Below are 23314 nucleotides of genomic sequence, written 5' to 3'. Positions count from 1 at the left end.
TAACTGCGCTGGAGCTCCAGTGTCACAGTTGGTTAGTGAGGTACTTATACAGCCTAGCTGCATTTCATGTGCCTGATAGCCACGTGTGTCTGGTGGCTGCCGGATTGCACCGCGAAGACCTAGTTCATCGCAAAGTCCTTTGAGTTTTAGCTCCTAAAATCTCTTAATTCCTTTTCCTTCTGTCTCAGCTGCTACTATACTGATAGAGATTATTGATAACTTCTAGCCCTCCTCCCATTCCTGTAGTCAAAATGATCTCCACCAGGGCTTCCCTGGTGGCACAGTGGTTGAGAGTCCGCCTGCCGATGCAGGGGACACGGGTTCGTGCCCTGGTCCGGGAAGATCCCACATGCTGTGGAGCGGCTAGGCCCATGAGCCATGGCCACTGAGCCTGCGCGTCCGGAGCCTGTTCTCTGCAACGGGAGAGGCCACAACAGTGAGAGGCCTGCGAACCCCCCCCCCCCAAAAAAAATGATCTCCACCAAACACTCCCCTAATTGAATCCATCATCATTTACTCTTCCTTCAAATCTCATCACTTTCTCCGATAAGCCATTCCTGATCCTCTTTTAGGTCAATTCGTGCTGTTGCACCATGTGTACCCGTTTTTGTACCACCTAGTTTACTTTCACTTGTGACTCTATAGCAATATAAGTTCCAAGGGAGCCAAACGATGTCTGACTTTTTTCCCCTTATTATTATAGCTTTAGTACCCAACAGAGTGCCAGGCATGTAGTAGTTACTCAGCATTCATCTGTTAAATTGACTGAATGAACTTAACTGCTTGCCTTCCCTGAAAAATCCTGTGTCCCCAGTATAACAGTATAATCTTGTTCAGCCCTTGAAAAGCACTGTTCTGGGATCTTTTTTTTTTTCCACTTTGTGTTATATGTAAGCATGGAATGTTCATTCTATTATTCAAAAGCCTTTAATGAACTCTCATAACCTACTGAAATATATTTCAAATTTATAATATATCATTTGAGACACTGTATAATCTGGCCCTCTGATGTATCTACCAAAATGTCCTATGAAACTAGCAAAGTTGTATTCTTCCTAGTCTCCAAGTGAGCATTAACCTTAGGAGCCATCTTCCCTTTCTTTCAGCAAGTACCTTGGTTATGTACCAGATGTCTAGACCAGTGCTATCCAGAACTTTCTATTCTACAGTGTATGTTCTATGTATTTTCTGTTCTCTGCATATCCAGTAGCCATATGTAGCTGTTAAGCACTTGGCTCTTGAGCCCTTGAAATGTGACTAATGCTGAGGAACTGAATTTTTAATTTTAGTCAATTTAAATTTTACTAGCTACATGTGGCTAGTGGCTACCATATTGGATAGTGCAGATCAAGGCAATGGGACATACATTATCTACCTACATGGCGTTCACATCCTACTGTGGAGATAGTAAAAAAATAAATTGTATCAGATGGTGATACATTATGGAGAAGAATAAAATTGGGGAAACAGGAGATGTATGTATTGGGGAGGAGCAAGAATGTTATCTATATAAGATAGAGAAGGTATCTCAGATAAGCTGACATTTGAGCCAGAGACATGAAAGAAGTGAGAGCTCATGGCATGTGTTCCAGAAAGAGAGAACAGCGTGTACAAAGCCCCTGATGCAGAAATGTGCTTGCCCTCTTCCAGAAATAGCAAGGAGACCTGTGTACCTAGATTGAAGTTCCAGAGTAGAGCAGCTAAGAACCAAACCATGAAGGGCTTTATTGGCTGTTGGGGAGATAGGACACCATTGAAGGGTTTTTAGCAGAGGAGTTTGTCTTTAAGAGGATCACTCAGGCTGTCATATTGAAAATAGACATATACTGGGAATGTCCTTTTCCACAAAACAGATACATATTAAAATGCTTTCTTTTCTTTCAAGTCTTAATTCAGAAATCACATCTTCCACCTGCTTTTCCTAAGCCTTATTATCTAGAAGTGATTATTCTCTTTTTTTGCTAGTATCATTCATAATTTTATTTTATATGTTGATTTTCTTTTGATAGACTATATTCTCCAAGCATAGTGATTGTAGCTAGTATACACACAATGCCTGTAAATATTTTTTGATTGAATGAATAATTACCTGTAATTACAACTGAAACCATGGAAACATTTTCTCGAATCACAACATGAAATTTTTTTTTGAAAGTTTTTTTGATAAAAATGTTACTCTACACTTGTTTTTATAAGCCAAATTACATTTGCAGTAATAAAAGCAACAATCATATTGTTCAAAGCATTTCCCTATACTCACTCACTTAATCTTCACACAACTCTATGAGTAGGTATTATTATCAACACTATCTTCTTGATGGGAAGCTGAGGCAAATAATGGTTAGGTAATTTCTACAAGGTTACTCAGCTGTTAATGGGCAGAGCCAGGATTTAGATCCAAGGAGCCTGGCCTTACTAAATACAGTTAGTCTTTTTAGTAAGTCATAGACCAGTAGAATTTGAAAAACAATTTTGGGACCAATACAGTGTTGCCAAGTATTAGCCCATTAAGAAAAATTCTAACCTTTATTCTGACCACTGTTCTATTACTTAAGAAAGTTTAAAAATATGTAAAATTCTGATTTCAGTAACCTATTTTTTTGAGTAATACATAATTATATTCATTCCTTTAATTCATTTTTATATAGAGAGAAGCAGAGTAATAGCACATTAGTATAAAAATAACCTTGAGAACAAACTTTTTGTTTTTTTCCTGTTTAGAGCCTGTATATCTTTGGGATCAAGAACGCGAGCCATTGGAAATGCAGCTAAGAGCCAGGTAAATTGTTCCTGTAGATGTTTTGACTTACAGGCAGAGTTAACTTCATATTGGTAACTAAGCTCCCATTTTATGTACTTGAGAGTGAAAAAAGAGAATAAAGAAGATGACTGGTCCTTATATCTTTGTATCTTATTAGATATGTTTTGCTTTGAGTTGTAAAATATTTCTTGAATTTTATTTTAAAAAAATCTTAGTTGTGAAGTCAGAGTATGCTACCAAATGGCGTCAGTTTTTCCTTGTATGGTCACTTTCTATGAGGGATATCCTCCTATCTAGAATATATACTTCTACAACAAGTGAATGATGTCTTTGTAAAAGAAGGTGGGAAAAAATGGAGAAACTAATATCCAGAGTAATCCTCTGTGGCTACTATTTTACTACTACTTTACATGGAATCTGTTTAAGTATTTATATTTCTAGGCTTCTGAAATCCGTTTGCATAAAACATTCACTTTTAACATTCCATGCTATAGGTTCATCTTCCTTGGACTTTGTTTATTACCATGAACCAAAACCCTTAACAATTATTTCTTACATTTTAATATATACCTGAGTCTTCTTTATTACAAAATAAGTCTGTTTAATGGGGCATTTTTCCTCATGACTTTTTGTACTCAATTATTCAATTGACTCATTTATCCACGAATTTTTGCTTAAGATTTTTTTTAATCAAGATTGTCTTACAGTTGGCCTGTGTATGAATGTGTTTTTTTCTTTCTTTTCCATTTTCATATTACATATAAACAAATGTTGTTTGTGCCAAAAGGACCCCTTCACTAAAGTTTACATCTCGTATTCTGGCTGATCTTCTTCTTCTTCTTTTTTTTTAATTTTCCTTATTTTGGGGGGCTGCGTTGGGTCTTAGTTGCGGCACACAGGATCTTCGATGAGGCATGCGGGATCTTTTCGTTGCGGTGCTCGGGCTTCTCTCTAGTTGCAGCTTGCGGGCTTCTCTCTAGTTGTGGCATGCCAGCTTTCTCTCTCTAGTTGTGGTGCATGGGCTCTCTGGCTCCAGAGCGTCTGGGCTCTGTAGTTTGCGGCACATGGGCTCTCTCGTTGAGGCGCGCAAGTTCAACAGTTGTGTCGTGTAGGCTTAGTTGCCCCGCGGCATGTGGGATCTTAGTTTCTTGACCAGGAATCGAAGTCGTGTCCCCTGCATTGGAAGGCGGATTCTTTAACCACTGGACCACCAGGGAAGTCCCCTGGCTGATGTTCTAAGTGTATCGTAGACCTCAGACTCTCTGAAGAAAGCAAACTATGAGTTACTTCTCCAAAAAAGCTAAAGAGATCAACATGGTAATTCAGCATCCCAGTAGTTTTCATCTCATAACTGAAGATCAAGATCTACTTGGCTTTAAAGATCACTGAGAGGGAAGCAACTGGATCTCAATAATATTCTATAGTTTGAACTACATGTTCTAGTTAAAGAAAAAAATTACTTTGCCAAAATACAAGCTATTTACAAATTAAGACACTTTAACTTAGCATCATGTTACATGGAAGGAGTTTTAATTTACTAGCCTAGGAGCAGTTTTCAGCAGTGGAAGCAACATAGTACCACAAAGAATAAGATATTGAGAGTAAAAGAAGAACATGGAAATAAAAAACATAGTTTAAATAAAAACACAAATGAAAGTGGAAAGAAAGAAATCAAAGATACTACTTTATTAGCCGAAAAGTGTTGAAGAAAGCCAGAAATGAGTTGTAGATAGATTTTCATTGTATTATTTGAAAAGTTTTAAAGTTTTCTTTTTTGAATCTAACATTCCTAAGGTAGGAGCAGAGTTGGAGGGGCAATAGTGTAATTTTTCTATCAATTAGAAACCAGAAGAATGAATGATTGTGTGTGATTCTGAACTTGGATATGTAGGATGAGGAGACTTGGTGATTCTCAAGTATTAGCATAGTGTTTATTTTGCATTAATTAAGTAATTGATAAATAAAAGTGTTTACTGCCAACAGATAATCACGAATGTAAGAAATACAATTCATGGTTTCAAAAAGCTTCATGGGCGATCATTTGATGATCCTGTTGTGCAAACTGAAAGGATCAGGCTTCCCTATGAGCTGCAGAAGATGTCTAATGGAAGTGCAGGAGTTAAGGTAAGCTTATATTCCCAGAATGCAAACATATGTTCAAATTAAAGAAACCAAATATGATAATATTGCCTGTTTTTAAATATTTAAAAAATTTTTAATTTAACTCCTTTCCTCTGGATGCAGTACCTTTATACCAAAAATACAGGCAGTTTTCGTAATATGCTTTAGTGAATGCAAAAAAAGAATCTGATTTAGAATAATAATCTTTTTAATCCAAATACTTTTATTGTCAAGAAAAAAGGATTATTATTTGGAGAACTTTCAGAGGTGAACCACTTTTAAGGAATAAAGGCAGATGTGATTTAGAAAAATAGACCCCAAAAGTATGTTAATTTCTATAATGAGCTTTCTCGAATTTAGAAGAATCTTATATTACAGAAGTATTAAAGCAAACTCTTCTTCCAAGTAAGAGATGGATTCTGAATTTTTACTTCTACATCCTGAGACAGAAAGTTATAGATTGGTTAACAAAAACTAACAGAATACCCCAAACCACAGAGTTACTATATGGCTCAGCGATTCTACTCTTAGGTATATACACAAGAGAATTGAACCATATGTGCACACAAAAGTTTGTACACTAATGTTCATAATAGCATTATTTATAATAGCCAGAAAGTGGAAACAACCCAAGCGTCCATCAGCTGATGAGTGGATAAACAAAATGTGGTATAGCTATTCAATGGAATATATTATTTGGCCATAAAAAGGAGTGAAGTACTGATATGTGCTAGAACATGGATGAACCTTGAAAACATGCTAACTGGAAATAAGGCAGATATAAAAGGCCGCATATTGTATGATTCCATTTTTATGGCTATCCAGAATCAGGCAAATCAATAGACATGGAAAACAGATGTGTGGTTGCTAGGAGTTAAGGGTAAGGGGGAATGGGTGAATCTACTACTACTGCTGCTAATGGGTCACTCTTTTTAGGGTGATGAAAATGTACTACAGTTAACGGTAATCAGTGTACAGCTTTGAATAGACTAAAAACCACTGAATTATATACTTCAGAAGGATAAACTTTATGTGATATGAATTATATCTCAAAGTTAAAAATTTTAATAGCTGATTTTAAACTTGATATATATTTCCATGTTTAGAAGAGGGTTCTGACTACAGGATGGATGATGAGTTATAGTAAGGAGACATGAGACTTACAGTAGTTCAAAAAAGACAACATGAGAGATTAAAGACAAGTTGAAAAATGGTGAAATTTGTGGATCAGGAGGTGAAATTTGTGGATCAGGAGTTTCTGACTAGGAAGCTGGATGGGTCATGATAGCAATAAATGAGATAAAGAATAATATTCACATGTCCTTTAGATATGATAACTTCTGGTTAATGACTCTTTGTGGAGCAGTTTTATTCTAAACTACTTAAATTCTTTTGCTTTTATTCTTTCAAAAGAAAATTAAAAATTATGCTTTATGAGTAGTTTGATAAAAACAAAATAAATTATTTTTACAGAAAGCCAAAACCTAATTTTTTTTTGACATATAACATTATATTAATTCAGGTGTACAGCATAATGATTCAATATATGTATACATTCAGAATGATCACAGTAAGTCTAGTTAACATCCATCACTGCACAATTTTTTTCCCCTGTGATGAGAACTTTTACCACCTACTCCATAACTTTCTCTATCTTTTTTGCCCTCTAGTTTTGGTGGCCATGTCTTATGAAAGAATGCACTAGAAGTAAAGTCTTCTCTTGTTGCAGAGCACGGACTCTAGGCATGCAGGCTTCAGTAGTTGTGGCACGCAGCCTCAGTAGTTGTGGCACATGGGCTTAGTTGCTCCATGGCATGTGGGATCTTCCCGGACCAGGGCTCGAACCCGTGTCCCCTGCATTGGCAGGCAGATTCTTAACCACTATGTCACCAGAGAAGTCCAAAGTAAAGTTTTAACACCTTGTATGTCTTTTTTTTTTTTTTTTTTTTTTTTTTGGCCAGGCTGTGCAGCTTGCAGGATCTTAGTTCCCCGATCAGGGATTGAACCACGGCCCACAGCAGTGAAAGCGCCAAGTCCTAACTACCGGACCACTAGGCCAAAACCTAATTTTTAAGTGATACAATTTTTATACAGTCATAGTGAGTGCATGTAAGCTAGCTGAAGAGGCTTTGAAAACGTTAATCAGTCCTGTGTCAAACTAAGTTTCTTCATCTTTTGAAGACTGAAGATCTTTAGCATTCAACTTCTCAAGCATTTTATCCACTTATTTTTTCTGACATTTGTTTGAATAAACTTTGATGTTTATTTCATCTAACTTTTATATTATTTTTTAAAATACTGTACTGTTGTGCCTCCTATAATCAGACTAAGACACATGGGTACTTGATTCATTTTCCCTTGTTTCAATGTGCTTGATTTCTTCCCATGTTTAAAGACAGTAATTTCATGTAATGCTTGGTTTTGAACTTACTTGTAAATTGATATGGAAACAAATGACTATCAATTTTAAGTCTGTTTCAAAGTAAATTTAAATAATTATTTATGCATACTTATACACTTATATACAAACATGCATTGTGCTGCTTGAGAAGTTCTTTAAAGCTCTTCCAAAGTTTAGTGTATTCACTCCATTGGGGTACAAAGTTAAAAGGCATAGCGTTTTCTTCTGTAAGTTGGATGTAGTTATCATATGGGTTCTAAGGTAACTTTGTATTGCTTATAAATATTGTGGTTGTCATTATGAAAGGGTTTGATTACTTGAATAAAGCACAGTATTCCTTGGTCAAGAAGCACTGTAAAGTTTCATTTTAGGTGCTTAAATTCAACCTAGTCTTAAACCTGTGTATGAGATGAAGTAGTTATTTTAAAAAATAATTTAAAAATTCCATGTATACATCTATATACAGTAATATATATTAAATTTCTTTTTTTTTAAATAAGGAATTTTTTTTTGGCTGTGTTCTCATTTCCTTTTCACAAAAACTGTATTACTAAAGTTTTCATTTTAAACCCAAGAAGAGTTCTAACTTCCAAAAGAAAGATTATTTGATCTTTTTCCCCTTATTTGTTTATAAGAGTAGTGAATGATAAAACTTGCTCTTCTGGGAGATGGGGATCTGGAGCATGTAAAGACACTCTTGATAATTTATTTGGTTGTAATACTATGTGTAAGGCACTGGAACTTCAGAGATGAGACATAATGATACGAGAGCAATCCTTTTGGTATATAACTTCATTGAGCAAGGACTTTGCCTTTTTCACTGTTGTGTATCGATCATGTATAAGGTAGGTGCTCATAAAATACTAGGTCAATAAATGACTCTTGATAAATATCTCCTCTTTTGGCTTTAGGCGCGATACCTAGAAGAAGAGAGACCTTTTGCAATCGAGCAAGTTACTGGAATGCTGTTGGCTAAGCTTAAAGAGACTTCAGAAAATGCTTTGAAGAAACCAGTGGCTGACTGTGTGATTTCAGTAAGTTTTACCTCAGTAATGAACACTCTTGAATCATATTTTCCAGTGTATTAATGTTGTAATGAAATATTTTTCTTCCCTTTTCTTTATTCCTTCTGCCCTTATCCAGTAAATAACCTAAATCCATTTTTACTTTTATGTTAAAAAATTATTTTATTTGATAAAGTTCAGGATTGAGTTTCCCATAAAGTTAACTGTGATAATCAGTGAATCTTAAAATAAAAACTAATGTATTTGATTAGTTGGTGACTGCTGTACCTGCCACTTATCCCTAAGAATCTTTCCAGGTAGCACTTAATGTCCCACTCCTAGGGACCGACCTTAGTAACATTTATGTCAAAGGTTGAAAATGCCCAGCTGGGAATTTGAGATTCTGTATATTCTGTATCAGAAATAAAAGATCCTTTTTTTAAAATGATAAATTAGATGTATTTAACGTGTATACTTCCAGAAGTTCTGACATACACATACACCCGTGAAACCATCATCATCACAATCAGTATAATAAACACATTTATCACCCCTCAAAATCCACTTGAGCCTTTAAGATAAAAATTGTTTTTATATAAGATGAACAACATGATGCTTTTATATACATAGTGAAATGATCACTACAGTCAAGCAAATTAACGTATCCATCTCCTGTGGTTCCTTTTTTGTGTTTGTGTGGTGAGAATACCTGAGATCTACTTTCTTAGCACATTTCCAGTATATAATAGAGTATTGTTAAGTGTAGTCCCCATGCTGTACATTAGATTTCTAGAACTTATTCATTCTACATAACTGACATTTTGTACCCTTTGGCCACTGTCTCCCCATTTCCCCGACTCCCTGCCCCTGTTAACCACCATTCTACTCTATCATATGAATTAGACTTTTTTAGATTCCACATATAGGTGAGATCATGCAGTACTTTTCAGAAAGAAAAGATCTGTCTTTTAAAGATTCTTAACAAAGCGTTTAATCTTTTATCCCCTGTTTTATCTCTTGAGATCCCATTATATATTGATAACTAGTTTTTAAGTTATATGTTGTCACCTAAATGTGAATATATTCTTAGTATTGTTAAACTTGACTACGTAAGTTCAGGAGTCTCATGTCATCAGAAAAATAGAATCGTATTATGAACTCTTCAATGAATTTAGTAATTAAAATTTGTCAGGTGTATTTATTTATTTTTTTAAATATTTATTTATTTGGTTGTGCTGGGTCTTAGTTGCGACAGGCGGGCTCCTTAGTTCCGGCATGCGTGTGGGATCTAGCCTTGACCAGGGATCGAACCTGGGCCTCCTGTATTGGGAACATGGAGTCTTAACCACTGTGCCACCAGGGAAGTCCCTGTCAGGTGTATATAGAATTTTTAAATGAGAGAAAAATATTAGCTTAGTATTTTGTTTTCCAGTCATTTTGTTATAGTAAATGATAGAGTTTACCATTGTCCAGGCCCTATTAAAGGCATTTAACGTGTATTAACCCATTTAATCCTCAGAACCACTCTGTAGGTAGGATATTATTAACCTCAATTTCACAGATGAAAAAACTGAGACACAGAGAAGTTAAATAACTTGTGGTCATAACGCTTCCATTATACTGCTACTTGAAAGTATATGTCAGAATGGTGCACATTTTAAAAATGTATCTTAAATTCAAATCCATCCCTATTTATTTAGCCATACTTGATTTTACTTTCATGTCAGAAATTAGTATCAGAACATGGCATTGTGAACTTCTTGGGCATTATTAACTTTGTAATCAGTGCAGTAGACCCATGTGAGCTGTACAAAGGGAAGTATTTTCTGCTCTATGCACTGTCATATCCCTAATGGCTAGAAGAGTACTGGTACATAAGTGCTTAGTGAAAATTAAGTGAACCATACCTTATAATTTAGATTTTTGTCTGAAGGATAATACCAAAATCAGGATATACAAACTTATCAAAATTCAAGTTCTTTTTGTGTTATTATCTATTAAATGAAATTTCTAAATTCAAAAAGCACTAAGATTGGAGGAGACTACTTACTTAAAATTGGAAGAGCCCCAAGTTTTATACATGGATATACTTAATTAGCTTTTTAGAAATTTGTCTGTAGACCAAGTGAAAGTGCTTCTTAGTTTGACAGTAATAAGTATATGTAATCTTAATTATTAGTTTTAAATTAAGAGTTTATCTTTTAATAGAAATATATTTAATGTTTTTTCGTGATTTATAAAGAAACACATGCTCATCATAAGTCCCCTGCAATATAGTTCCCCCTCCCTTTGAAATACAACCATTGTAAACATTTGGAAATATATTCTTCTAGTAGTACATACATACACAAAAATGAAATCATGCTCTACATGCCCCCTTTTTTTAATGTAATAAAGATACTATTCCATGACAATTCAGATCGATCTGATTCTAACATCTATGTAGGATTCCATTATGTGGATATAACATATTTAACCAATCTCATTTTAATAGACTCTTGGGTTTTTAGTGTTTCATTATTAAAGATTAACAAGTATTTTTATAGACCAACATGAGAAGGATTTAACATATTTTTGAAATCCTACAATATTAATTCTGTTTTACTAATTGCTTTAAATTTGTGTTCATACTTTAGGTCAAACTTTATGATGTAGAAATTGCCAACCTTAAAAAAGAAACTAGTATTTTTTCCTCATTTATTTTATTAGAACACCAGTCTTTGCCTTAAGCTGTACATAAGTTCATTTTTCAATTGATGAAATGTTTAAGTAAAATCTATTACATTGAACTAATAACAATTATTGTTTTGCAACACCAGATTCCGAGCTTTTTCACTGATGCTGAGAGAAGATCTGTGATGGCTGCAGCCCAGGTTGCAGGCTTAAATTGTTTAAGGCTAATGAATGAAACTACTGCAGGTGAGCAGTTTGCAATTTGAAAATTACTGTCAGAAAAATATTATTATAGTCTTTTTTCTAATTAATACAAAGCATTTATTTTTTAACTCTATTATGTACTGATATAAGCTTGTCATTTTGGAGCACAACATTATGGCAGAGTTTAAACATGTCTTTCATTGGCTATAAGAGTCATTAATATTATAGGGTTATAGATGGGTAGAGAGAAAAACATTAACCAATTTGTGAAAAGTGAATTTACTTTGAAACTAATAATTTGTATTACTCTACTGTATGTTAAAATGTAGTATCAACATGACTTGCCTATTGTTTCCCAAGTGATTGCTAGGCTGGAATTAACCTAATTCTTTGTTCTTACATAGTTGCACTGGCATATGGAATTTATAAACAGGATCTTCCTCCGTTAGATGAGAAACCAAGAAATGTAATATTTATTGATATGGGACATTCTGCCTACCAGATCTCAGTTTGTGCTTTTAACAAAGGAAAACTTAAAGTAAGTAAATAAATGATTTACTATATTTAATTTTAATGTCTAAGAGCATATGAGACTATATAGAGAACCCTAATGCTTGGGTTTAAATCCTGGCTCTGCCACTTAAAAACTGTGACCTTGAGCAAGTTACTTAACCTCCCCAAATCTCAGGTTCCTCACCTGAGGATATTATCAGTAAGTACCTCATAGACTTGTTGAGGATAAAATGAGTTAATGATTATAAGATGCTTGGAATGCCATATAGCAGATATTACGTGTTAGCTATTTTTACTATTGTTGAGGTTTTCAGTCACCTATCAGGGAGCATAAATTACATATTTATAAATGTACATAGGAAACATTTCTAAAATGATTCCCATTGTCTTTAGAAACCTTTCTATCCTGGAGTCCTAATCAAAATTTTCTACAGTGTGGTATTATTTACCTCTATATGCTTATCTTCTTACAGCCTTTGTTTGGTTTTGTATTCATTTCTACATTGATTATCTTACCCAGACTTAACACACACTCTCTCTCTCCCCCCATTACACACATGTATAGATTAGCTCAGAAGAGTAAATGCTTTGGGTTATCCAGCACCTTTTAGAGCCTTTCGTCTTGCCGTTTATAGTACTATGTTAACATCCTTGTAATCAGAAAATTAAAGGGCAATTATGCTCCAATAAAGATGTTTAAAAAAATAATAATAAAATAAAAATAAATAAATAAATAAATAAAAATAAAAAAAAAAAGAAAATTAAAGGGAAATGACTCATAGTGAATGTAGAATAGTTTCTTGCAAATTGATTTAATCCTTGGTATTTAGTGTTGAATTTTAACTTAATTAAAAAAGAACATTTTCCTTTCTTCCTTTTTAGTGAATACCCTAGAGTATAGAGCTATAATTTTTTAGATCACAGGCCCCTTTGGAAGTTTGATAAAAGCTATGGCCCTTCTCTCAGAATGATGCACATTTGCACTAGTCACATACCTACACAATTTTACATCTAATTTTGGGTAATACTGGACCTCATGAGAAGTCTGTCCATGGATTCTTCATGCTAATCTGGGATAACATCCCAATCAGTCTGTGCTCACATCCTACTGTGATGTTTACCACTATTCCACCACCCATCCTTGTGAAAAAGAAGTTGATGAACCACACCAACAGTGGGATTCTACTTTTTTAGTCATGACTATTATAAGTAGTTATTTTTGCCCTCTACCTCGGGGAGAGAGACTAGATGTCTTGGTCCTGTTTTCAAGAACTATATCGTTGAAGTGCTGTGACTCGTCTATTCCTTTTCCACTCGACTGCTAACTGGGGCCTATTGCTCAACAAGCTTATTAAATTTTTGTCTCTCCTCTTCATTTTTTTTGTTTTCTTTTTTGTTCCCTCGCGTGCTTTTTTGTTCCTTCTGTATATTTATGAGGGATGGGGGCACTAATTCCTGATTTGTAAGTTGACCAATTACAATATTTTAGATTTAATCTTTGGATTGGCTCTTCTTGGCTGTTTTGTTTTTGGTTACATACTTAGGACCCTTTCTTTGCTCTCTTAAACTTGGTTTTTGGCCCACCTGTTCAGTGTTGTTATAGAACCATGGGTTGTGAGATAATGAAGTTTTAGTCATTGTAACTCAGTTATTTCAGAATTAGAATTATTCTTTCACGTAGGTATATAGATCTATAACTTAAAGCAGATAATTCAGAGTGGTTAGATATGTTGGCTAAATATAAGTAATAATTAATATAACTGGTTCCAAATTTGGTACCCCTGTGATTTTTGTCAAGGTCTTTGGTTTTGATTTTAATTTTAAAAGGTATTTTGGAGGGGGTGCTGAAAACATCTAATATTTCTGAAAATTCAGTTCTGGTTTTTCAATTAAACAGGTCTTGGCTACTACCTTTGATCCATATTTGGGTGGCAGGAACTTTGATGAGGTTTTAGTAGACTACTTCTGTGATGAGTTCAAGACAAAATATAAGATAAATGTAAAAGAAAACTCTCGGGCCTTGTTGCGCTTATATCAGGAATGTGAAAAACTAAAGAAGCTAATGAGTGCAAATGCATCAGACCTTCCACTGAACATTGAGTGTTTCATGAATGACCTTGATGTTTCTAGTAAAATGAACAGGTACCATGCATGCTTTCAGTTTGAAAAGTGTTTCCTTATTTTATGTTTAGTTCATGTCTGATTTTTCTTCGTTCTGTTATTTTAGAAGATATGCTCAATTTTTATATCCCCAAATAATGAATTTTATTTCATTTTCCCATAGGGCTCAGTTTGAACAATTATGTGCTTCCCTCTTAGCCAGAGTTGACCCACCATTAAAAGCAGTAATGGAACAAGCTAGTAAGTGGAAGTTACTGAACTAACCATCAAAACTGTACCATGGTGTTACTTGAATGGGGTAGAAAATGGTAAAAACAATAAAAAATTCATGTGCTTTTTGAAGACTTATATTTCTTGTTTTAGAGAAGGAGATTATAACTCATTGTTTATTCATAAGAGCAGGGCCACTAGAAATCAAAGTTTATGAGAACTCCTTCTGACTCATATTGTTTACATCATAAAACTAATGCTAGTTATATTTGAAGATGTCTATATGTAAGATTTTAAAGATTGATTGAAAGTTGAAATGAGGACATGACTGCTTTTTGTTAGAGTTTTTTGTAATCAATTAAAATTACCTTCTGTGGCAATTTGTGAGGTGGAAGTTAAAACTGAAGGACTCTGAAGTCCATGAGGTGCATGTCTGTTCTTGTGGTCACTACATCATCTAGACCAAGTACAGTGCCTGATAAGTAGATAATTAATATCTATTAAATTTTGCTTTTTTCCAAAATTTATTTTTAACTTCTTTCCATTTTACCTCGTTTTGAGCAAATAAAAAAATACATTTTTTTAAAAAAGTACTTTCTGGGGTCTACTGTTCACATTTTTATAAAGACTGTCTTATTTTTCTCAATTAAACCTTTCATTTTCCAGACTTACAATGTGAAGACATAAGTAGTATAGAAATTGTAGGAGGAGCAACACGAATTCCTGCTGTGAAGGAACAAATCACTAAATTCTTTCTTAAAGACATAAGTACCACATTAAATGCTGATGAAGCTGTTGCAAGAGGGTGTGCATTACAGGTATGATTATTAGTCTTTTTTTTAATTTTAGAATGTATATTTTGCCAGAAATATGGTGATAGGCCTCAAAGAACTTTTTAATATTATCTTGTCCAACCAGTTATCAATAAGCTAAAATTAAATTGAAATTATTCCTAAAATATAAGGGTTGTGTCTGTCCCATTTGTTTTTAAACTATCATAGGACAGTATGTCTGTAATTATACCGAAAAAGCATTTATTTTATTAATTCTTATAATTATTCCTATTTAAAATTCTTTTTTTTGAGATTTAAACATATTTTACATCAGTTTTTGTAAAGTCACAGAAAGAGTGCTCTGACACTTTAAAATTTTAACTAGTTATTACCAAAAACCCAGAAATTTTTAAAATGTAACTATTTTATTATAAGAACTTTATTAAGCAGTTCAATCATGGTAACCTAGGATATGTTTGGTGTTTGTTGATTTAAATATGGTATACATCTTATTTTCAGTGTGCGATTCTCTCACCAGCATTTAAAGTGCGTGAATTTTCCATAACAGACCTTGTTCCCTATTCAATCACATTAAGTTGGAAGACCTCTTTTGAAGATGGGACTGGGTAAGTTACTTCTAAAGCCTTGGTTAGAGCTTGTCATAAATAATCAATTGAACCTACTATTCTAAATTAGAGGAATTTATACTTCTTAAACTTGTCAAACACTTTAGAATACTATCTTAGAAACAAGGAGAATATGAAAATGATATATTATCTGTAAACCATTATGGCATATTTTTTAATTAGTATTTTATTACAAAAGTAAAACATTCTCATTTTCAAATGAAAATCACAGTATAGAAATATAAAAACTTAAAAATTTGCATTTGCCATATCCCAACTCCCTTAGCCCATTTTATTGAGGTAACTAACTATTGTTAACAGCTGGGTATATATCTATCCAGTCATTTTCTTTGAATATCCAAATAAAAGCATCACTTTTAAATTGTACTTTATTATTAAATTTGCATTTCTGACTGTTGTGAGCTGCAAGTCTTTTCTTGCTTTGACATTAACATTTCCTTTTCCATGAACTGCCCAGGATATAAATTGTTTACTTTCCTACTAAAATAAAAATCTGTATTTCAAATATTATATTTGACTGCTTTTCAGAAGTATAGTTGGTATAATAAAATAAACCTGTATTTAGGTTTTGAAGTTGCTTTTAAGATTTTGTTCTGTGTTCTATACATCTGCACCCCCAAGAAATTGAAATTTTTGCACAAATTTCAAAAATATCGATAGAATTTGGTCCTCAGATGTGAGCAAAAACATCCTTATATATTGCCTTAAAATATACCTATTCTCAGGGCTTCCCTGGTGGTGCAGTGGTTGAGAGTCTGCCTGCCGATGCAGGGGACACGGGTTCGTGCCCTGGTCCGGGAAGATCCCACATACCGCGGAGCGGCTGGGCCCGTGAGCCATGGCCGATGAGCCTGCGCGTCCGGAGCCTGTGCTCCGCAACGGGAGAGGCCACAACAGTGAGAGGCCCACGTACCGCCAAAACAAACAAACAAACAAACAAACAAAATATACCTATTCTCAGATAATTTTTCTCAGTAGGATAGAATTGTCTGTTACTATGTCAGACGTTCTAGAACTTTGAGCCCTAAACCTGTCAAAAGGCATGTTTATTTATAGCAAAACCAGTAATGCTTTTTCTTAAAATTTGTGCACAGAGGCCTTTAAAATTGCTGCTTATCATGAATTAAAAATGAGATGGATTCTGTAATTAGGTTCATAGGCAACTTTCTATTTATTTTAAACTGTTTTCCCGCTCCATTTTAGGGAATGTGAAGTATTCTGTAAGAACCATCCTGCCCCATTCTCAAAAGTCATTACTTTCCACAAGAAAGAACCATTTGAACTAGAAGCATTTTATACTAATTTACATGAAGTGCCTTATCCAGATCCAAGAATTGGTAAGAGAACTCCAAAACTTTTTTTTCATAAATTTTAGCCTCTTACAAATATGTTAATATTTGAATCAAGGAAACAGAGTAACATTTCAGCTAAGCCAGCACTGGATTTTTAAAGAAAAATAATCATACTTTTTTCTAAATGTGCACTTTTTAGTGCTCAGAGTTTATTTCTGGAATAACAGCAAGTTTGAATCTTTTTAATTCATTTTGAAATGTATATTTAAAATGCTCTGTAATTGACCTGAAAAGTTTGGGTGAGGGTTATTTTTTAATGGAAGAACTCTTTAATCGGTAAACTGAAATTGTGCTGCCAGACTGACTACATATTCTGATTTTAAACTTATGTTCACTGGCAACAACTAGAAGCCAGTTAATCATTAGATTAATACAAAAGTGGAAATAGGAGACTGTAATATCCATTTTAGCTGAGTAATCTTTTAGAAGATATAAAACAAAGTATGATTTACATCATTTAAAAGAAAAGGAATAGTAAATTAAAAAATTTTCTATATGTGCTACTTTTATTGATAGACTAAAAAAGGAGACAATATTAATTTTTCATGTACATTATTTAAAGCAGTAGAAGTACATTATTGAAAATGGTATTAGTTTTCAAGGGCTTCTGGAACAAAGTACCACAAACTAGGTGGTTTCAACAATAGAAATTTATCATCTCACAGTTCTGGAGTCTAGAAGTTCAAAATTAAGTTGTTGGCAGGATTGGTTCCTTCTGAGGGCTGTGGGGGAAGGATCCATTCCAGGTGTTTGTTCTTGGTTCATAAATGGCTCTCTTCATGTTCACATAACGTTCTCCTGTGTATGTATCTGTCTCCAAATAAGGACGCCAAGTCATTTGATTAGAACCCACCTGATGACTTCACTTTAACTTGATTACCTGTAAAGACCCTATCTCCAAATAAGGTCATCTTCTGAGGTTACTGGAGAGTAGGGCTTCAATATATGAATTGGGGCCAGAGGGAGGTCACAATTCAACCTCTAATATAGGTCAGCCAGATTTTTTATATACAGTTTTTCTGCCTGGTAGTGTCTCTTTACTATGGATAACATTATATATTTGAGATTTTTTTTTTCTGAAAAATAAAACATCAGATTTCTTAAAGTGAAAAATTAAAGTGACCTCAGTAGGTAGTAGTGACTGGATAACTTAGCAATTTTGCTATAGGAAAAATCCAGAAAAAATTTTAAATTGCTTTATTTATGAATTACCAAGATGATTATGATTTGCAAAGTTTATAGCAAAAAGGTAATATCTGTTTGGTTTTCAAACTCAGAAATTGTGTTTTGTTATTTTGGTTTTAGTGTAGCAACATTGTAAAACTTAAAAGTGATATTGCCTTCAGTCAGATTGTCCTTGGTTAAGATCCCAACTCTCCTTTTTCCTGTTGTTGATGATTTTGGGCAGGTTGCTTAACCTGTCTGAGTGTTTATACCAGGTTTATTAGTATATTAAAAAGGTAATCTGGGGGAAATGCATGTCCCACAGAAATTAATCAGCATATGATAATTTATGATTTTCTTTTGCCAGCATCTGAAAGATGATAGTAAAACTATTGAATAAATGAATTGAATGAGTTAATCTGAGGCCTATGTACTGATCAAAGCTCTTTTTTCCTTAAGGGAGCTTCACTATTCAGAATGTTTTCCCACAGTCTGATGGTGATAGTTCCAAAGTTAAGGTTAAAGTTCGTATTAACATCCATGGAATCTTCAGTGTGGCTAGTGCATCAGTAATTGAGAAGCAGAATATAGAAGGGGATCACAGTGATGTTCCTATGGAGACAGAAACTTCTTTTAAGAATGAAAGCAAAGATGATGTGGTATGTAGAAATTCTGTTTCAAAAAGGTTCCTCTAATATATGCAGTATCTTAATTCTACCTGGTACTTTTAATAGTTGAAAATATTAATATCTGAGGTTTTGCTCTGAAGTTCTGCTATAGGAATAAGTATATAAACTTTTAAAAATAAAATCATTAAAGAATAATTCTATTTTAAATGCTCTACATCTTTTCACATTGTAACATGCTTTTCGGAGGTTTGTGTATTTTTCGTAGCATTATATGGAAAATGTGCATATGTGTGTCTGGAGTCATTGTTCCTAAATTCTTTATTTCTATTAAAAACATTTATTATAGCTAGCTTTTTAGCTTACACATAAATCCAATTCGGAATGATAAATTCTGAACTGTATACATATGTGTTTTTAGATTGAGAATACATGCTTAATAAAGAAATTTTCAGAGCTTAGTTAGGAGATATCTGTGGCAGTTGAGCAGAAGAATGTGCTGTACATTCAGTAACATTAAAACAGATTTTTGACAGTTTCTTTATGAAAGAGTTATATGACTCTAACATTGTATTTACTCTTGGCATACTATGAATGAAGGAATCTTAGGAGAAAGTTATTATATTCCATTACATAAAGTTTTCGTCTTTTTATGTATACTATTTGTAAGTTATTTTTAATGGCTTTTGCTGGATTTTTTTCAAATCATAATTGGAGGTCTGCCCTAGCTTTTTCATATATTTCTGCATGTTAAGAATGGATTTTAAGATTTTAAATTTCAAGACAGTTTCTCCCTTTTGTGAAAGTTGTCTTTTTGTCTGTTTGTACTAACAGCTACTATAAAATCTTTTCTTCCAGATTGATCAGAATTCTACCACTACTCCTTAAAGTACTTCATTTAAGGACCATGGCATTTTCTTTCATTCTTCTTCCCGTGTGTTATTTTCCTATTACATCCTCCCTTCCTTGAATTGAGGAGAAGGAAATACTGTCCTAATATGTTAGTGAAGATACAGTCAATGTTTCATAAATAAACATAAGAGTAATAGGTGAAAAGTTAATTTTCCTAATTGTAGTTCACAACAATGTATGGCAGACATTTAATCCATTCAATATTTTTTTTTTTTGCTAAAATTGAAAGCATTCTTTATGCCTTTTATTTTAACATCTTTATTGGAGTATAATTGCTTTACAATGGTGTGTTAGTTTCTGCTTTATAACAAAGTGAATCAGCTATACATATACATATATCCCCCATCTCCTCCCTCTTGCATCTCCCTATCCCACCCCTCTAGGTGGTCACAAAGCACCGAGCTGATCTCCCTGTGCTATGTGGCTGCTTCCCACTAGCTATCTACCTTACATTTGGTAGTGTATATATGTCCATGCCACTCTCTCACTTTGTCCCAGCTTACCCTTCCCCCTACCCCTGTGCTCAAGTCCATTCTCTACATCTGCATCTTTATTCCTGTCCTGCCCCTCAGTTCTTCAGAACCGTTTTTTTTTTTAGATTCCTTATATATTTCTTAGCACATGGTATTTGTTTTCCTCTTTCTGACTTACTTCACTCTGTATGGCAGACTCTAGGTCCATCCACCTCACTACAGATAACTCAATTTCATTTCTTTTTATGGCTGAGTAATATTCCATTGTATATATGTGCCACATCTTCTTTATCCATTCATCTGTCAATGGACACTTAGGTTACTTCCATGTCCTGGCTATTGTAAATAGAGCTGCAATGAACATTGTGGTACATGACTCTTTCTGAATTATGGTTTTCTCAGGGTATATGCCCAGTAGTGGGATTGCTGGGTCGTATGGTAGTTCTGTTTGTAGTTTTTTAAGGAACCTCCATACTGTTCTCCATAGTGGCTGTATCAATTTACATTCCCACCAGCAGTGCCTTTTAGAGTGAGTTCTTTAAAAGCTGTTTCACTTTCGTCACCTCTTTTTCTTCAAAGTCTCTGTGTAATGTCTTAGACCTTTAGTTTTCTCTGTGTAATGTTAGTGAATCCTGGGCACTAAAAACAAGGAGAGTATGGCACCCATTTTCTACCTCTCCTGGCATTTCTTATTTGCTGCTTCTATTTGTCTGTGGGCTTGAAATCCAGTTAGCCAGTCCTTTAGGATGATCTCTTGAATGTGGACTTAAAAAACTCACTTGTGAATAAAATGTATGAATTTATAACATCTGCTTTGGCCATTCATAGATTGATTTGCTTACAAGAGTGTTTTCGGCTTACTAGAACCCAGGTAGTTGGTGTCCCATATAAGGTATTTCTTCTTCTTAAGTGAGATGTTCCTATTTCTTTTATAATTTATATAATCAAGAGCCAAAAAAAAGGTAACTAACATTATGGATCATATACTTAGCATTGTTGGTGAGCACATTCACATATATTAATCTCCTTTTAAATCCCTACCTTAGCTGATACAATAGGTGTTGAATAAATTGTAGTTTATTTCCTTATTCTTGCTAATAACGTAAATTATTTCCTTGTCATTGCTTTTAACATAAGGGGTGATGTTGAGTACCCTACTGTGTAGAAAACATCCTGTGTACTGTATTGCTTAATGGTTCTCTCTAGGACTTTTCTCTTTAATTCTGTATCCAGAAGTTTAAAAGCTTAAGGCTTGGGCTTCCCTGGTGGCACAGTGGTTGAGAGTCCGCCTGCCAATGCAGGGGACACGGGTTCGTGCCCCGGTCCGGGAAGATCCCACATGCCATGGAGCGGCTGGGCCCGTGAGCCATGGCCACTGAGCCTGTGCGTCCGGAGCCTGTGCTCCACAACGGGAGAGGCCACAACAGTGAGAGGCCCGCGTACCGCAAAAAAAAAAAAAAAAAAAAAGCTTAAGGCTTAAATACCATTATAAAGCAGTCTCTCCCTTACCCGCTCCCAAAATGTGAACAAATTCAAAGTAGACTCTGGAAGCTAATTGTTTTAAGCTTTACAGCAGAAGGTAAGAAGATAATAAGTTCTTTTTTACTGTTCCCTATTTGCTGACATTGCTGGCTCTTAGGTCGATGAAACCCAGACATATATCAGTGAGCAACAGTAGGAGTTCTTTGTTTTTGTCTTTCTTTGCATGAGAGTCAATTTATGAGAGATTATTTTATGGGCCTCATTTTTTCATTAAAAATTAAGATGGCTTCGATTTTCCTGAAAAACCATAACATAGATTGCCAACTTTTCTTCAATACAGTATAAGGATATCTCAGAAAATGGACACTTTTCTTCTAGGTATTTATTAATATCTGGACATTTTAGGAAGGTATTACAACTTAGGCTTCATGGCACAGTGAAGGATCAAAGAGACTATCGTACTAATGTACCACAATTTATTCCCCAGTTGTTGACAATTTGGGTTGTTTATCTTTCTATTTTTTAATTCAAAACATCTGATTACTTATATGTACCAGGTACTGTTCCAGGCACTGAGGATACAGTGGTAATAAGCAAGATAAAGAAGGTCCCCACCCATCTGTAACTTACATTCTAATGGAAGAGGATAGGCTAGAAGCAACAAGATACCATATAAATATAAAGGAAATTAACAGCAGGGGATGCATAGTGGAAATTAAGTGATGAGGAAAGCCACCTGTGAGGAAGGAAAAGGAACGCTAGCCTGAAAGATGAAAAGGCAGTTTGAGAGTAAGGATCAGGTAGGTAGTTGTCCAGACAGAGAGAATAACAAAGGCCCTGATGGCAGGATATCCTTTTTTATTGTTACAGATACTAAGGTAGCTGATAATATAAAATACAGAAAAGGGGAGAGTGACCAAAAAAAAAGAAATTGAGAAGGTAGATCAAGGGACAGATTAGATAATTATTCTGGATTTTATTCTTAAGTGCTTTTTCATTTATTCAGCAAATAACTAGAAGTACCTAAATTGTGTGTTTGGATATAGCAGTGAATAGAAAGACAGTCTCAGCCCTCGTGGAGTTTAAAATCAATTAGAGAAGCCAGCCTAGAGGCACGTCCATTAACTTACCCACTAGTGATAATATTCCTATGAACCTTCTTAAAATTATTTTAAAAGACTAACAAATTACTCTCATATCAATTGTAAGATGTACAGTTTTCCACTTAATATATCTGAAATTGGGATGGGTCATGCAAATGATAATATCTTATATTCACTGTTGCCTATGGCAGTAATCATGAGAAGTTCTCATCATCTGTACATGTGTGAACTTGGTTGTTATTCCTAATGGCATGAGTAGGCAATTGCAACCCCTTGACATTAAACAACTTAAGGACCATTCAAGGAAGGAATATCAGTCCTGGTTGTTGTCCGAAAATAATCTATTGACTCCTTCTGGTAAGACAGAGAAAAAAACATCATAAAACTTGTAGAATAGGGGACTTCCTTTGGCGGTCCAGTGGTTAAGACTCCACTGCAGGGGGCACGGGTTCAATCCCTGGTCGGGGAACTAATGTCCCGCCTGCCACATGGCGCGGCCAAAAAAAAAAAAAAACTTGTAGAAGATGTGTCAGTGGCTTATAAAAAAACATTAGAGACCATACAGGAGCAATTTTTAAACAAATGGCTGGGTCACTAATGCTCTTGATGGCACAGAGAACAATATTGTGTAGAAAAATTCAGACATCAACAACTTAAGTGATTTAGAAGAGTTGGATTCTTAATGTGGAGTCGTTTTAGAAATACCTTAACCATATTATTTGGTTTATTTCTTTTAGAGATATGAATATATACACAATAGAAGAACTTTTTCAA

General features: G+C 34.4%; 1 protein-coding gene and 1 long non-coding RNA gene across 3 annotated transcripts in view; one reads left to right on the top strand and one right to left on the bottom strand.

Annotated features, from left to right (window-relative positions):
- The window catches only part of LOC137223418 (uncharacterized), an 86435-nt gene that overhangs the window by 5768 nt on the left and 57353 nt on the right, over positions 1-23314 (bottom strand). Inside the window, exon 3 of one of the 2 annotated variants that reach the window (XR_010942861.1) lies at positions 2184-4023. The exons of the other annotated variant lie outside the window; for it this stretch is intronic. This is a non-coding gene — a long non-coding RNA (uncharacterized lncRNA). Of the gene's footprint in view, positions 1-2183; positions 4024-23314 lie in introns of those variants that run through there. 2 annotated transcript variants of the gene reach the window in all.
- The window catches only part of HSPA4L (heat shock protein family A (Hsp70) member 4 like), a 54530-nt gene that overhangs the window by 8408 nt on the left and 22808 nt on the right, over positions 1-23314 (top strand). Inside the window, exons 2-12 of the mRNA XM_067735101.1 lie at positions 2722-2779; positions 4745-4885; positions 8195-8317; positions 11107-11206; positions 11569-11702; positions 13575-13819; positions 13962-14038; positions 14675-14826; positions 15301-15407; positions 16632-16765; positions 18404-18603. Coding sequence (XP_067591202.1) covers positions 2722-2779; positions 4745-4885; positions 8195-8317; positions 11107-11206; positions 11569-11702; positions 13575-13819; positions 13962-14038; positions 14675-14826; positions 15301-15407; positions 16632-16765; positions 18404-18603 — 1471 coding nt within the window. The remainder of the gene's footprint in view (positions 1-2721; positions 2780-4744; positions 4886-8194; positions 8318-11106; positions 11207-11568; positions 11703-13574; positions 13820-13961; positions 14039-14674; positions 14827-15300; positions 15408-16631; positions 16766-18403; positions 18604-23314) is intronic.

The sequence above is a fragment of the Pseudorca crassidens genome, chromosome 4 (genome assembly GCF_039906515.1).
Source record: "Pseudorca crassidens isolate mPseCra1 chromosome 4, mPseCra1.hap1, whole genome shotgun sequence".
Classification (NCBI taxonomy): domain Eukaryota; kingdom Metazoa; phylum Chordata; class Mammalia; order Artiodactyla; family Delphinidae; genus Pseudorca; species Pseudorca crassidens.
This window is presented reverse-complemented; position numbering and strand designations above follow the sequence as displayed.